The sequence below is a fragment of the Zalophus californianus genome, chromosome 17, assembly GCF_009762305.2.
Source record: "Zalophus californianus isolate mZalCal1 chromosome 17, mZalCal1.pri.v2, whole genome shotgun sequence".
NCBI lineage: Eukaryota > Metazoa > Chordata > Mammalia > Carnivora > Otariidae > Zalophus > Zalophus californianus.
The window spans coordinates 13,107,951-13,121,269 of NC_045611.1; the positions used below are offsets into that span (position 1 = coordinate 13,107,951).

Below are 13,319 nucleotides of genomic sequence, written 5' to 3' on the forward strand. Positions count from 1 at the left end.
CCAGAATGGCTTCTAAAAGCAAAGACTGACGATACCAGGCGCTGGTGAGGACATGAGCCACCGGATCTCTCAGACGCGGCTGAGAGAGTGGACACTGAAGCAGTGTCAGAAATATCTACTAAAGCTAAACTATGTATGGACTCTAATCCAGCAATTCTTAGGTATGTATCTAAGAGAAACGTACCCATATGTTCACGTAATAGTGCCAGACTGAAAATAACCCAAGTGCCCATCAGGAGCAGAATGGGTCAATGAATCATGGTATCTTCACACAGTGGAATACTCTCCAGAAACGTGAACTACTGCACATCTAACATGGATGAACCTCACAAACCTAAAGCGGATCAAAAGAAGCCAGCCTTTATAAGAGTAAGAATTGTGGGTTTCAATTTATATCAAGTTCAAAACCAGGTAAAACAAACCTATAGTGTTAGAAGTCAGGACAGTAGCTACTCTGGGGAGGAGGAGAGGTCCTAACTGGGAGGAGACATGAAAGGGACTCTGGGTGCTGGAAATGCTGTACTTCTTGATCGGAGTGCTGGGTGTAGATAATTCGTGAAAATGAACTGAGTGGTAGTACACCTATGATTTGTGCACGGTTAGATAGTATGTTGTTCTTCAATGAAAAATTTACATTGAAAAAGGCATCACAGGCATCACGGCTTGGAGGGAGGTAAGACTGCCATATTGCCCTGATCGGGAGAAGGAAAGAAGACAGATCTGGGGCAGCACTGAAGTGAAACGGTATGTGGTTAAGAAAGAAAGAGGGTTTTGCCGGAGAGATGGCAGAAAAAGCAAAAAGAGCAGCAAACAAGTCAGAACTCCCGGGGACGGAGCGTTCCCTCCTAGGACACATTCTCCTTTGAAGCCACACGAAGGGCTGTTCTTCCTTCACGGGGAGGGAGTGGATATGCAGGCAGCAGTCTGGGGCACAGGGTCCCCTCTGCAGCATGAGTTGACTGACGACAAGGCTGAGGGTGAACTAGAAACAGGAGCGCCATTACTGACTAAGGCAGCAGCTCTCTGGGGGAGCACAACAAGGAGGCTCAGATGGCTCCACGTTCAGGAAACCCGTCCCGCCTGAGAGCTGGAGCTGGGGTGCATGGCCCAGGAAATGGAGGACAAAACGCTGAGCTCATGGGAAAGCAGCTTCTGAGAGGAAAGAGAAGCAAGGCTCAAAACAGACAGCATGGGACACTCGGCAGGGGACCGGAGAGAAATGAGCGAAGACCCTGGAGTGCACCTGAAATCCATCCCAGCTCAGCTTCAGAGAGAGAGGCCAACGTGGATGGTGCAAGCAACTGCGATGAACTGGAAGGTAGAACAAATCATCTGGGAGAAGAAGGGGGGCGGTGAGACATGTTCTCAAGAGCAGTCGAGGGCGCCTGGGTGGCTCAGTTGGTTAAGCGACTGCCTTCGGCTCAGGTCATGATCCTGGAGTCCCGGGATTGAGTCCCGCATCGGGCTCCCTGCTCGGCAGGGAGTCTGCTTCTCCCTCTGACCCTCTTCCCTCTCGTGCTCTCTATCTCTCATTCTCTCTCTCTCAAATAAATAAATAAAATCTTTAAAAAAAAAAAAAAGAGCAGTCGAAATGGAGATTTAGACCCAGAAAGACATTCACTGTCCAAGTGCCAGGCAGTTCCAATGAGATTATGTCATCTAAATATAGACCGGAAGTAGGCCAGGATCATGGACAGGCAGGAGGCTGGAGGCCGGGTCCAGAAGGCAGGCAGGAAAGGACGTGCAGATTTACTCAGTGTTTCACTTCTGCATGGGAGACGGCGGCAGCCAGTGGCATAAGAGCCCTAGCAGAGGTGGTGGCAGTGGCCACATCAGGATGGGTCTTGGTGGGGATTTTCTGTGGGTTAACACCCCTGGGTGGAAAGGAGACACCGCGAGAGGGCACAGCTTCACTCGCATGAGGGCTGAGGAAAAGCAGAGTCCAGACTGGAAACGGGGCAGTTTTCCCAAAAGGCTTCCACCACCCAGTCTGGAAGACAACCAAGACACTCCGCTCTGGGGTCTCTGGATGGCAACACAGCAGCCCCACGGAGCATGCAGCATGACCCAGGACTTGGAGTAAGGGCGCTCCTGGGAGTTGAAGCTGCAAACTTTTGAAGGAAGTTCCATTCTCCACTTCGGATCCTGAGTGCTGCTTCGGTTACAAAGCACCCTTCCCCATGGACCGTGTGTACTTCATGTGGGCTTGTGCTCACCTTCTGAGGCTCAATTCAGCGCCAGGTTTCTCCCAGGTGAGGGTCCTCGGAGGCGGAACCATTGTACAGGCTGGGACAGGAGCCCTCCTTTTATGTGGAAGCAGCAGCTCGTCTGGATGGCCTTTCACAAACTGCACATGATAGAGACCTTCTCTACATTTTTCGGAAGACAGGGGCAGGATGTGTGTGTGCTTGTGTGTGTGTGTGTGTGTGTTCTTCATGGCTACCTGCTAAAGGAAACCACTTGTGGGGAGAGAGAGGAGAACCCCCCCAGAGGCCCCTGAGAAAACCTGAGCTGAAACGATACCAGGATAAAGAAAAGAGCTTCCGAAGAAACATTCTACGATGGGTGAACAGGACACACTCTAGAACTGCTGTTCCAGAAGGAGTTCAGAAGCACCTTTAAAACCAAGGACACCCTTGTGTGTGTCCTGGCTCAGACGCAGCTCTCCCCCAAGGAGGGAGGAGGATGGGATGACTTTTAGGGGACAATTCCTGCCACTGTTTTGTTCAGACGCTGTATCAGGATAGCCGTCAGCTACCTGCTAATTAACTAAGCTGTCTGACTTACAAGGTCAAAACTTCATTAGTTTCCTGACATCCTTAGGTAAAGTATAAACAGCTCCAGACAATACTGCCGATTCCATCCGGAAAACCTCTCAAGCTTCAGAAGGAAATCCACGATCAAGTTCTTAGCCACTGGCAACGGTTCTTGACAGTCACCCCCAGCCGTGCAGGCTGCCTGAGCCGTGGGCTGGGGAGCTGATGCTTCTTAGGTGTGGAGACTACAAGAAAGTGCTTTTAATCTGAGGCTGGGAAGAACAGAGCAGGTGCCAGCACCCATGCCATGGGGAGTCCAAGGCACGCGGTGCGGTGGGCACAGAATGAGCTTTCCCGCCAGTCCATTCTTGAGTCCTTAGCCCGTCCACGGGGGCTTCTAGGTGCAAGGTGAATGGCTGGTTCTGTGGGAGGAGGCCTGCTTGGGTCACACGGCCTCCCCTGGCCAAGTTCATCTGGGACCTCTAAAGCAAGCGGATCCTTGGCCTTCTTCCAGTTCCCTGTCACAGGGATCCACGAGGACCCCTGACACATGGAGACGTTTTCCTCTGAGGCTCCTCAGACCTCAGCACACACCGCGCAGGGCTCCCTCTGGCCAGCACTTCCTCTTTCCACCCCCACCTCCCCCAGTAGGACCTAATTAATCCCAGCCTTGCCTAACAAGGCCCACCACATGTGGTTCCCATCTTCCAGAAGAAAATACGCCCTTCTCGCAGGGAGTGCCAGCGTGTGTAACAGTGGGTCCTACAGGGACATCGTGGAGACTGCCCGGAGGAGGAGAGCAAAGCCACTGGCCTGCCTCCAGGTCCCCAGCCCTCCCGGGCACTCCCAGGTCACAGATGTTTCTGTGAGGTGCTGGGACGTGGCACCTTTTCATGGGTTAGGAGACAGTGGAAACAGACCAGGTTGGGCTCTCTGGGCCGCCTGAATTTTGCCCTCCCCAAGGACATCTTTGTATTTTACCTTCAGGGCTAGACTTCTCCTCTCAATCTCTGGCGTATCAGATTGTGCCTCCCTGCCGGTCACGTTCTCCACGTTGTTTCCAGTTAGATCAAAGCCAAGAGCTGGTTATGCAAAAGAGCTTCTGCCACATACTCTCTTTGCTGTCCTGCATCTCAACAAAAGCACCCCAGCCCCCCTGGTCTCTGGGGAAAGAATGACTGTGGAAACCTCCAGAAGATGCACACAGGAGTCGGGCAGCCTTACTTCAAGTCAGCAAGAAGAGAAGCTTCTGAGACGGAAGTAAGAAATTCCTTGGAAGAATTCCTCCAATCCTGTTCAATGTCCTGTCTCCTTCCCCTCAGCTGGGGACCCAATCAATATGGCTTCAGATGAACAAAAGGTCAAACCCCACCTGCATTCTGGGTCCCTTCTAGCCGACAGACTTCAGCTGGCGCATGTTTGTCAAAGCAGATTATTTTTATTCGGAGCAAATGAACGCATCCCATTAAAGGGGAGAGTAAAAACCAGGAGGGCCTCTTAGAAGCTCTTTCCCGCAGGCGGGGGGCCAGAGGCAAAGTGTGCTATTCTAAAATGCCATTTGAACCAGGGATCTGGGTCTTGCCCCTTTACTCGCATCCATCTTGCATTAGCATTAGCACAATGGGCTTGGGGGGGCCCGGCCAATGCCCCCTGGCACATCACGTGGTGCCTATGAAGCCTGTAAGGGGGGTACCTGATGCTGATGAGCTCCGGAGGCTGGGAAGGACTGGGAGGACACAGAGTGAGAAGGAGAGTGGGGGGGGGGGAGGGGGGAGGGGGGAGGGGAGGGGGGGAGGGTCAGCCAGTGTGGCCCCGGACGACAGCCTGTCTCACAGGTGGACCATACGAAGACAGCAAAGTGGAATTTCCCAGTTACCGCGTGAAAGACCACTGCTTCCCTTGAGGCCCTCCCCGTGATGCAATTAAGAACAAGTCCAGTTTCCAGTGGCTTCCTAGGCCCTGGGTTTCCTGCCCCACCACCCACCTCGGCAGCCAATCAACCTCCTCCCCCTCTCCCCTCCCAAGCACAGGGCTCTTTTGCAAATCCGGGGGTGGGGTGGGGTGGGGTAAGGCAAGGGCAGGACCAGCAGGGGTAAGTCGTAGGGACTGTGTGAAATTTGCTGAACTGGAGAGGTTGCCATGCCCATGTGTATCAGAGGTGAGGGGCGGACCAAAATGAACAGGAAGCTTTATCTCGGGGCTTCTCTGGGTTCAGGTCTCATGGAAGAAGACGCAGGACTGTCTCCTGCTCTTCCACTTGGGCCCCTGGCCCGGCCTCTTCAAACGCTCTCATCTTAGGGGCACCTGTGTCCCCGGGAAGGGTGCTCAGGACCTCCTCCACCATCGGCTGGGCTGGCTGGGGTTGGAGCCTTTGAGTTCACAGCAGGCACTCATTAAAAAGAAAGCATTCTCTGGCAAGTCCTCTCTGCAAGGCAGCAGGGAGGAAGAGGAGGGGGGGAGAAGCACAGTTGGTTAAGCCAAAGGATGGCTGGCCCGAGGGCCATCTTGGCGGGCGGAGTGGGGTGTCCCGAGACGCGCTCACTTCCCAGCACAGAAGCAGGCCTTGTAAGGATCCCAGCTGTTGGATCACGCTGCAGTTCATATCAGTTTATCAAAGAGGCTGCGTTTTCTCCCTCCTCTTCCTTTCTACGGAGTATAAGCGGCCCGGTTCATGGGAAAACAGCCCTGCGCTTGTTCTGCTGCATTGGCATGGAGGGCGGGAAGAGGCCGGAGGAGGGAAACGTACACCAACACCTACTTGGGGCAGAATTGTTTGAACGGGGCTGGGGCCGGGCCGCTGGTGGGTGCCCGAGGTGCTGGGGCTGCAGGCCTGGCGCACCAGGGCCAGCTCTCGGCACAGAAGGTTGAACTATTTCGGCCTCTCTGGAGTCTGGTTTCCTGTCTTCACAGACCGCCATGGGAGGCTGAGGCCACGTCATGAGGCGGAACAAAAGCTCCCCGTTATGAAGCTGTGCGGAGAGCGACAGTGTGCAGTCTTAGGTAACCCTCTCTGCAAAACGACGCGGCAGGCAGTACTACAGAAACAGGTCACGCGGACCAAAAGTGGAGGATCTGGGATTTGAACCCAAGTCTCTTTGACTCCAGAAGTTCCAATCTTAATCTGGGTCCCGAGGACGTGTGGGAGGCCCATGTGCCCCGTTCCCGTGGAGTCCAGGGAAGGGGGAGAGGTGTGGGCAGGGCTGAGGGATGCCCGGCCCCCTCTGGCACCCCCACCCCACGTCCCCTCCCTCCACATGTGGGCTCAGCTTCTGGTCCTGCAGCTGAGATGAGGCTCTGGAGCCTCCGGCTCCCCCAAGTTCACCACACGGCTAAACTGTTACGTCCACCAGATAACAAGGTCCCATGGCACAGAGGAGGTCTGACCCACCCAGGGGCCTGAAGGGGGAGGCTCGGGGTCCCCACTCCCCCCCCGCCCCATGGAGGGGCAGCCTGGGAAAGCTGCGTGTGGGAGAGGAAACACTCCAGGGTCCTGAGGGAAATCATGCATCTTGCTCAATGCCAAGACGCCCACCAGATGTTTGTCTTCAACAACTCGGGCTGCTTTTGTCCTCTGGACGGCAACCCCTTCTGCTCCCTGAGCTAAACGCACTACTGTAGAAACAATGGCTGTTCACTTGTTCATTTAACACCTGAAGGAGAGGCTTAAATCACTCTGTGCTTCTTATCTGGCCCGTGGCTTCATCTCAGCAGTCTGCATGGACCATTACTATGCTTTTCTTTAAAGCCGTCAGCAAAAAATAAGGAAATGAAATGAGAAGCAGACAGGCAGGCTGACGTTCCCGACGGCTTGTCCCCAGCAAACTTCGAGGAAGGGCTCACTCCCCTGTCTGATCACAGGAAGGAGGAGGAGAGCACACGTCTTTCAAGGCCTCCTCCATGTCTGATGCTGTGCTTTGTGCACCCAGAGCCTAGGCCGGCTGGCGGGCTGGGACTGTGACGCGGGCTGGTCAGTGGCAGCCGGGCATGCTGGCTCAGAGCCCGTGCTGCCCAGAGGAAGCAGGTGCTGGTGCTGCTTCTGGGGGGGCGGGGGGCAGGCTGGACAAATGACGCCAAGGACTGGGGGGGGGGATACAAGTGTGAGGGGCTCAGCCCCAAGGTTGCTACCACTCCAGCCCACTGGGTTCCTGTGCTAGTGCCCGGGTCGCAGGCTGTGCAGGGCCCCTCAAGGCACCTGGCCTCTGCACTCCCCCACAGAAGGGATGAAGCGGCAGGCGCGGAATTAGCAGAGTGCAAGGGTCTGCAGCTCAGCTCCCATCAAGCCTGGCAGGTATAGGGCTTCCTCTCATTTCCCTTCCACAAAATGAGGATGCCTGTCAGCCCAGGCCGCTAGGAAGACACTAGGCAAAGCAAGGAAAGCCTCACCACCCTGGAGGCTGTAAATGGGAATATGGCAGTGGCCGCCAGGCCCCCAGCTTCACGGAGCCCAGGGCCCCTGAGCCAGTGGAGGGGGGACGCCCACGCATGCCCTCGCTGCCCACACTTCTGCTTGGTGCAGTCTGGGGATGCTGCTGACGGCTCTGAGCACCCTCTCCCCGAGCCCCTGATGGGGCATGTGAGGCTGCTGGAGGATGGAAAAACCCATTAGAGTCCGGTTCTCTGGAGGGAAACTAGTTACAAATGCCTTCTTCGAAGGCCTCTCTCTCCACTGGTTCCTGAAAGGCTTCCAGGCCAAGGGGGGCTCGTCAAGAGAACTGACATGTCTGCAGTGTGGAAAACCATGTAAAGTAAACTGTCACTCATGTGGGGAAAGACTGTCACTCTCCTGATGGGGGGGTCTCCTGTACCACCTCTACTCTCCACTTCAATCCCACTGACTGTCCACCTTGATGTGAAGCAAAACGGGAAGGCCTCCCCTTCTGGCCGAGCAGGCTAAGAATCCACTTCTGTCCCTGTGTAACTGTGGCACTCGCACCTGGGAGGATTTTGCTCCCAGTGGTATGTGGCCCTGTCTGGAAACATTTCTGACAGTACCTGCCGGGAGGGCGGGGCTGCTGCTCCACATCCCCCAGCACACAGGACGGGCCCGACCACCAAGGACTATCCAGCCCCAACGCCTACGGTGCCGAGCTCGAGAAACCCTGCTCTCCATGACCTCAGAAGAGCAGGAGGGCCGCGACAGCCTCCCACAACCACAGGGACACCTTTTGGTGGTCTGGCCCATCAGAAGCCCATTCCTCCCGACGGGCAGAAACTTCGTGGGCCTGCTATTTGTCCTTCCGGCCAGTCCTACAACTCAGTCCTTTGACCCCACGCCCTCAACTCCACCCTCAGCCCTGAAGCGAGGGCCCCGGGAGGCAGCTCTGGATGAAGTGGCCAGGCAGGCTCCTGGCATGGCTCCTGGCAGACCCGTGTGGAACTCATCTCCCCTCCCTGCCTCCTGCCACCTGCTTTTGCTTCTTCCCACCTCCAGGTCCTCCTCAGCCTCCTTTCCTGGCTCCTCCTTCCTTCCCCGGCCATTACACCCTGGGGCTCCCTGGGGCTCAGCCTCAGGCCCCTTCCCTACCCCCTCTGCCCCTCTTATCACTGACCATTCTTATTCCCTAGGCATGAAAGCTCCATAAGGACAGAACCATCCAGAGCAGTACTTGGCAGAGTCAGTACTCAGTAAAACCATCTGCTGAATGAATGAGTGAATGAATGAAGGACTATGCTGTCCATTTCCACATTTCTATCCTGGGCATAAGTCCCTCTTTTGAGAGTCAGGGGTAGCAACCTGCTTCATCATCTCTCCTTTGATGTTACCAAAGCAATTTAAACTCAAACACGGGACCCTCCTCCCTCCCTGCTTCTCCTCTAGAGCTCCCATTGCAGGTACTGCCACCACCATCCAGAGTCCTGAGTGTCACTCCTGACAGCCTGTCCCCTGAGGCCCTCATGTAATTGGTCACTAATCAATGATACATGTTACAAATTACGGAATGCTGGTTGCTTCCTCCCATCCCCCTCCCAAGCAGCCACCATCTTCCACTTGGACAAGAGCCTCCCAGATGGCCTCCCACACATCTACCTTGCTCTCTCCATCCACCCCTTCTCCTCAGCAGCATAGGAATCTTTAAAAACACAAATCTGGTCATACTGTCCCCCGACCCAAGCCCCTTCAGTGACTCCTCCTGGCCTCGGGGAGAGGCCTCCAACCTTGGCGTGGCCAGCAAGGCTGGGCCCCTCTCCCCCTTGCCCTCTGGATCACAGCAAAATGAACACGCCACGCTCTTTGCTGACTTGAAGACTCTGTACAGGTCGGACCCTCTGCCAGCAATCCTCCTTCAACCCCCAGACCCCGCAGATAGCCTCAAGAGCCTTCCCGACCCCACGGACCACACTGGTCTAGTCAGCTCCCCGAGCACCCTGGACAGCTTTTGTACCCTGTCACCCCAGAGGTGCTTATTTCATGGGACAGGGTGAAAGCCCTTGGTGACTAAAAGGAAGCCAGGGCTGAGAACCATTGCCACAGAGCATTGGAGGCCACCCAGACCATTCCAGAAAACTTCTCTGCCTGGCTTTGTGGGGGAGCCTGGAGAAATCTGTGCCCCATCTAGATTTCGGTGACTTGAAGGTCACTCTTGTGGTGACCCTGGCTCCTTGGAGCTGAGGAGGAGGCAAAGGGCCAGACCTGGCTATGCTGTTGGTGACAGGAGTTCTAGAGGCCAAGAGGGGCTGGGGTCCTGGGACTGTCCAAGGCCGGGCTCATAGGACTCAAGATCCCAGCTCTGCCAGAGCGACTGCTGCCACCAACCTTGGCCAAACCCCGTGCTGGCGGCTGGGCACCTGAGCACAGCCCCGCTTCGTGTTCCATCTGGCTCACCTACTTCCTTCCCCAAAGACGCCAACAAGGGCATACTGACAGGACACTTAACCTCAAGGGAAAACCTTGAGACACAAGTGAAAAAGTCATTCGTCCGTTCGAGAAATGGCGACACTGACCTATCTCAGGTTGGCAGCAACAGTAGCCTGGTGTGAAGGGGGCAGGGGGCTCCTTTGTTTCTTTAAAAATAAATGCAAAGGAAAAGGAGAGGAGAGAAGGGGAGGAGAAAATGGCTGCTTGGAGCCCTGGCACGGTGTGAAGTGGAAAAGTGTGGCTGTGTGGGGAAGAGAAGGTGCGCCGAGCCTGACCTGATGATGAAAGCGCCTCTGGCCTCCAGGAGTTTGCGTTCACTGCTGAACCTCTTGAGAAGGTTGATCATGAACTTATAAAAGTAGGAGTTCATGGTGGGGGTGGAAGGAGAACATTCTAAGCCTTTGGTACCTGCAGAAAAACGGACAGAGCTGGGATTTACTCTATGGTCCACAGGATGGTGGGACCCCCACAGAACATACGCAATCGTAAACTCCAGAAAGGTGGTGGTGGTGGTGGTGGTGGTGGGGTCTGTGTGGAACAAGGTGAGGGAAAATCTTCAATTCAGGGCCTCGGGTCAAGGGCAAAAAAGCAAGGACTATACAAGTACGTACAAGCAAATACAACTGCTTACTGCACAAATCCCCACTTACCTGTCCACCTCTCCAGCCAGCCCCCAATTACTTAGTGAACACCCATTTGTGAGACCGCTGTTATGTGCTAGGAATTTTTTATAAAACAAACCTATACCTATCATCCCAATAAATAAAAACACACTTGAGCTTCATTTTGGCTGGTTAAGGACAGATGACATGTCAAAGAGAAGAAAAGGGTAAAATAGGCATACAACCTTGACAGTCAACAAAACCCACATTCCTTTCCCAATGGTGCTCAAGACGAGGGAAACTATGCACACCTCTGCTGGATTAAAGACAGCGCACCCTGACAAAATGTTACCAAGGGCTTTAATCTTTACTCGACGTTTTTACTATTTTTTTTAAAAGATTGTATTTATGTATTTGAGAGAGAGAGAGAGCAAGAGAGCACAAGCAGAGGGAGCAGCAGAGGGAGAGGGAGAAGCAGGCTCTCAGCGCAGGGCTTGATCCCAGGACCCTGGGATCATGACCTGAGCCGAAGGCAGACGCTTAACCGACTGAGCCACCCAGGCACCCCACAATGTTTTTAAATCAGACATTCTTCTTCAGGTGGAAATGCTCTTTTAGACTAGTACTCTAAAGATTTTCAAAGCCCAGAGTTGGCTTTAGAACCAGAAGCATATTCGGAGTATCCCTCTGATATGCACCCCAGCTGAAAATACACCGAGGGCCACATACAGTCCCCCTCCCAGCCTCACCCCAGCACATGCTCTCCTCCGCAAGGTACCGGGCATGGAGAGGATGACAGCAGGGCTGAAGGAATGCCTAGTTGATCGCCATGTAGTATATTCATACACCCCATGCAATCTCTTTGGTTTTTCTTCGTCACACATGCTGACCCCAACGGCATTGCTGGAAAGAGGTGTTAGAGATGGTAGGAATCCTCACTCCCTCTGCCCGAGGCACCAACAGGGCACAAAACGCACACACGACTTGAGATACCATTCACATATCATAGAGTTCACCCTTTTAAAGTGTACAATTCAGTGGTGTCCCGTATATTCATAAGATTGTGCACCGATCACCACTAATTCCAAAACATCACCCAAAAAGAAACCTCGTTACCCATTAGCTGCCATTCCCCATTACCCCCTCCACCAGCTCCTGACAATCATTAATCTACTTTCTGTCTCTGTGGATTTGCTTATTCTGGAAATTTTGTATTACTGAATCATACAGTATGTGGCTTCTTTCACTTGGCATATTTTCAAGGTTCATCCATATTGTAGTATGTATGCATTTTGTATTCCTTTTTTTTTTTTTTGGTTGAATAATACTCCACTGTATGGATATACCATGTTTTAACCATTCATCCATTGCTGGACATTTGGTTGTTTCCACTTTTTGGCTATTAAGAATAATGCCTCAAAGGCATCCAAATCGGCAAAGAGGAAGTCAAACTCTCACTCTTTGCAGATGATATGATACTGTATGTGGAAAACCCAAAAGACTCCACCCCAAAACTGCTAGAACTCATACAGGAATTCAGTCAAGTAGCAGGCTATAAAATCAATGCACAGAAATCAGTGGCATTCCTATACACCAACAACAAGACAGAAGAGAGACAAATCAAGGAGTCGATCCCATTTACAATTGCACCCAAAACCATAAGATACCTAGGAATAAATTTAACCAAAGAGGCAAAGGATCTGTACTCAGAAAACTATAAAATACTCATGAAAGAAATTGAAGAAGACACAAAGAAATGGAAAAACGTTCCATGCTCATGGATTGGAAGAACAAACATTGTGAAGATGTCAATGCTACCTAGAGCAATCTACACATTCAATGCAATCCCCATCAAAATACCGTCCACTTTTTTCAAAGAAATGGAACAAATAATCCTAAAATTTGTATGGAACCAGAAGAGACCCCGAATAGCCAGAGGAATCTTGAAAAAGAAAAGCAAAGCTGGTGGCATCACAATTCCAGACTTCCAGCTCTATTACAAAGCTGTCATCATCAAGACAGTATGGTACTGGCACAAAAACAGACACATCGATCAATGGAACAGAATAGAGAGCCCAGAAATGGACCCTCAACTCTATGGTCAACTTATCTTTGACAAAGCAGGAAAGAATGTCCAATGGAAAAAAGACAGTCTCTTCAACAAATGGTGTTGGGAAAATTGGACAGCCACATGCAGAAGAATGAAACTGGACCATTTCCTCACACCACACACAAAAATAGACTCCAAATGGTTGAAAGACCTAAACGTGAGACAGGAGTCCATCAAAATCCTAAAGGAGAACACAGGAAGCAACCTCTTCGACCTCGGCCGCAGCAACTTCTTCCTAGAAACATCGCCAAAGGCACGGGAAGCCAGGGCAAAAATGAACTATTGGGATTTCATCAAGATAAAAAGCTTTTGCATAGCAAAAGAAACAGTCCACAAAACCAAAAGACAACCGACAGAATGGGAGAAAATATTTGCAAATGACATATCAGATAAAGGGCTAGTATCCAAAATCTATAAAGAACTTATCAAACTCAACACCCAAAGAACAAATAATCCAATCAAGAAATGGGCAGAAGACATGAACAGACATTTTTCCAAAGAAGACATCCAAATGGCCAACAGACACATGAAAAAGTGCTCAACATCGCTCGGCATCAGGGAAATCCAAATCAAAACCTCAATGAGATACCACCTCACACCAGTCAGAATGGCTAAAATTAACAAGTCAGGGAACGACAGATGTTGGCGGGGATGTGGAGAAAGGGGAACCCTCCTACACTGTTGGTGGGAATGCAAGCTGGTGCAACCACTCTGGAAAACAGTATGGAGGTTCCTCAAACAGTTGAAATTAGAGCTACCATTCGATCCAGCAATTGCACTACTGGGTATTTACCACAAAGATACAAATGTAGGGACCCGAAGGGGTACGTGCACCCCAATGTTTATAGCAGCAATGTCCACAATAGCCAAACTGTGGAAAGAGCCAAGATGTCCATCGACAGATGAGTGGATAAAGAAGATGTGGTATATATACACAATGGAATATTATGCAGCCATCAAAAGGAATGAGATCTTGCCATTTGCAACGACGTGGA

At 52.2% G+C, this 13,319-nt stretch overlaps 1 protein-coding gene across 2 annotated transcripts in view; it reads right to left on the minus strand.

Annotated features, from left to right (window-relative positions):
- Positions 1-13,319, minus strand: part of VAC14 (VAC14 component of PIKFYVE complex) — a 102,034-nt gene that overhangs the window by 29,533 nt on the left and 59,182 nt on the right. For both annotated transcript variants that reach the window (XM_027618051.2, XM_027618052.2), the window contains one exon: positions 9,888-10,020. In XM_027618051.2, coding sequence (XP_027473852.1) covers positions 9,888-10,020 — 133 coding nt within the window. The remainder of the gene's footprint in view (positions 1-9,887; positions 10,021-13,319) is intronic.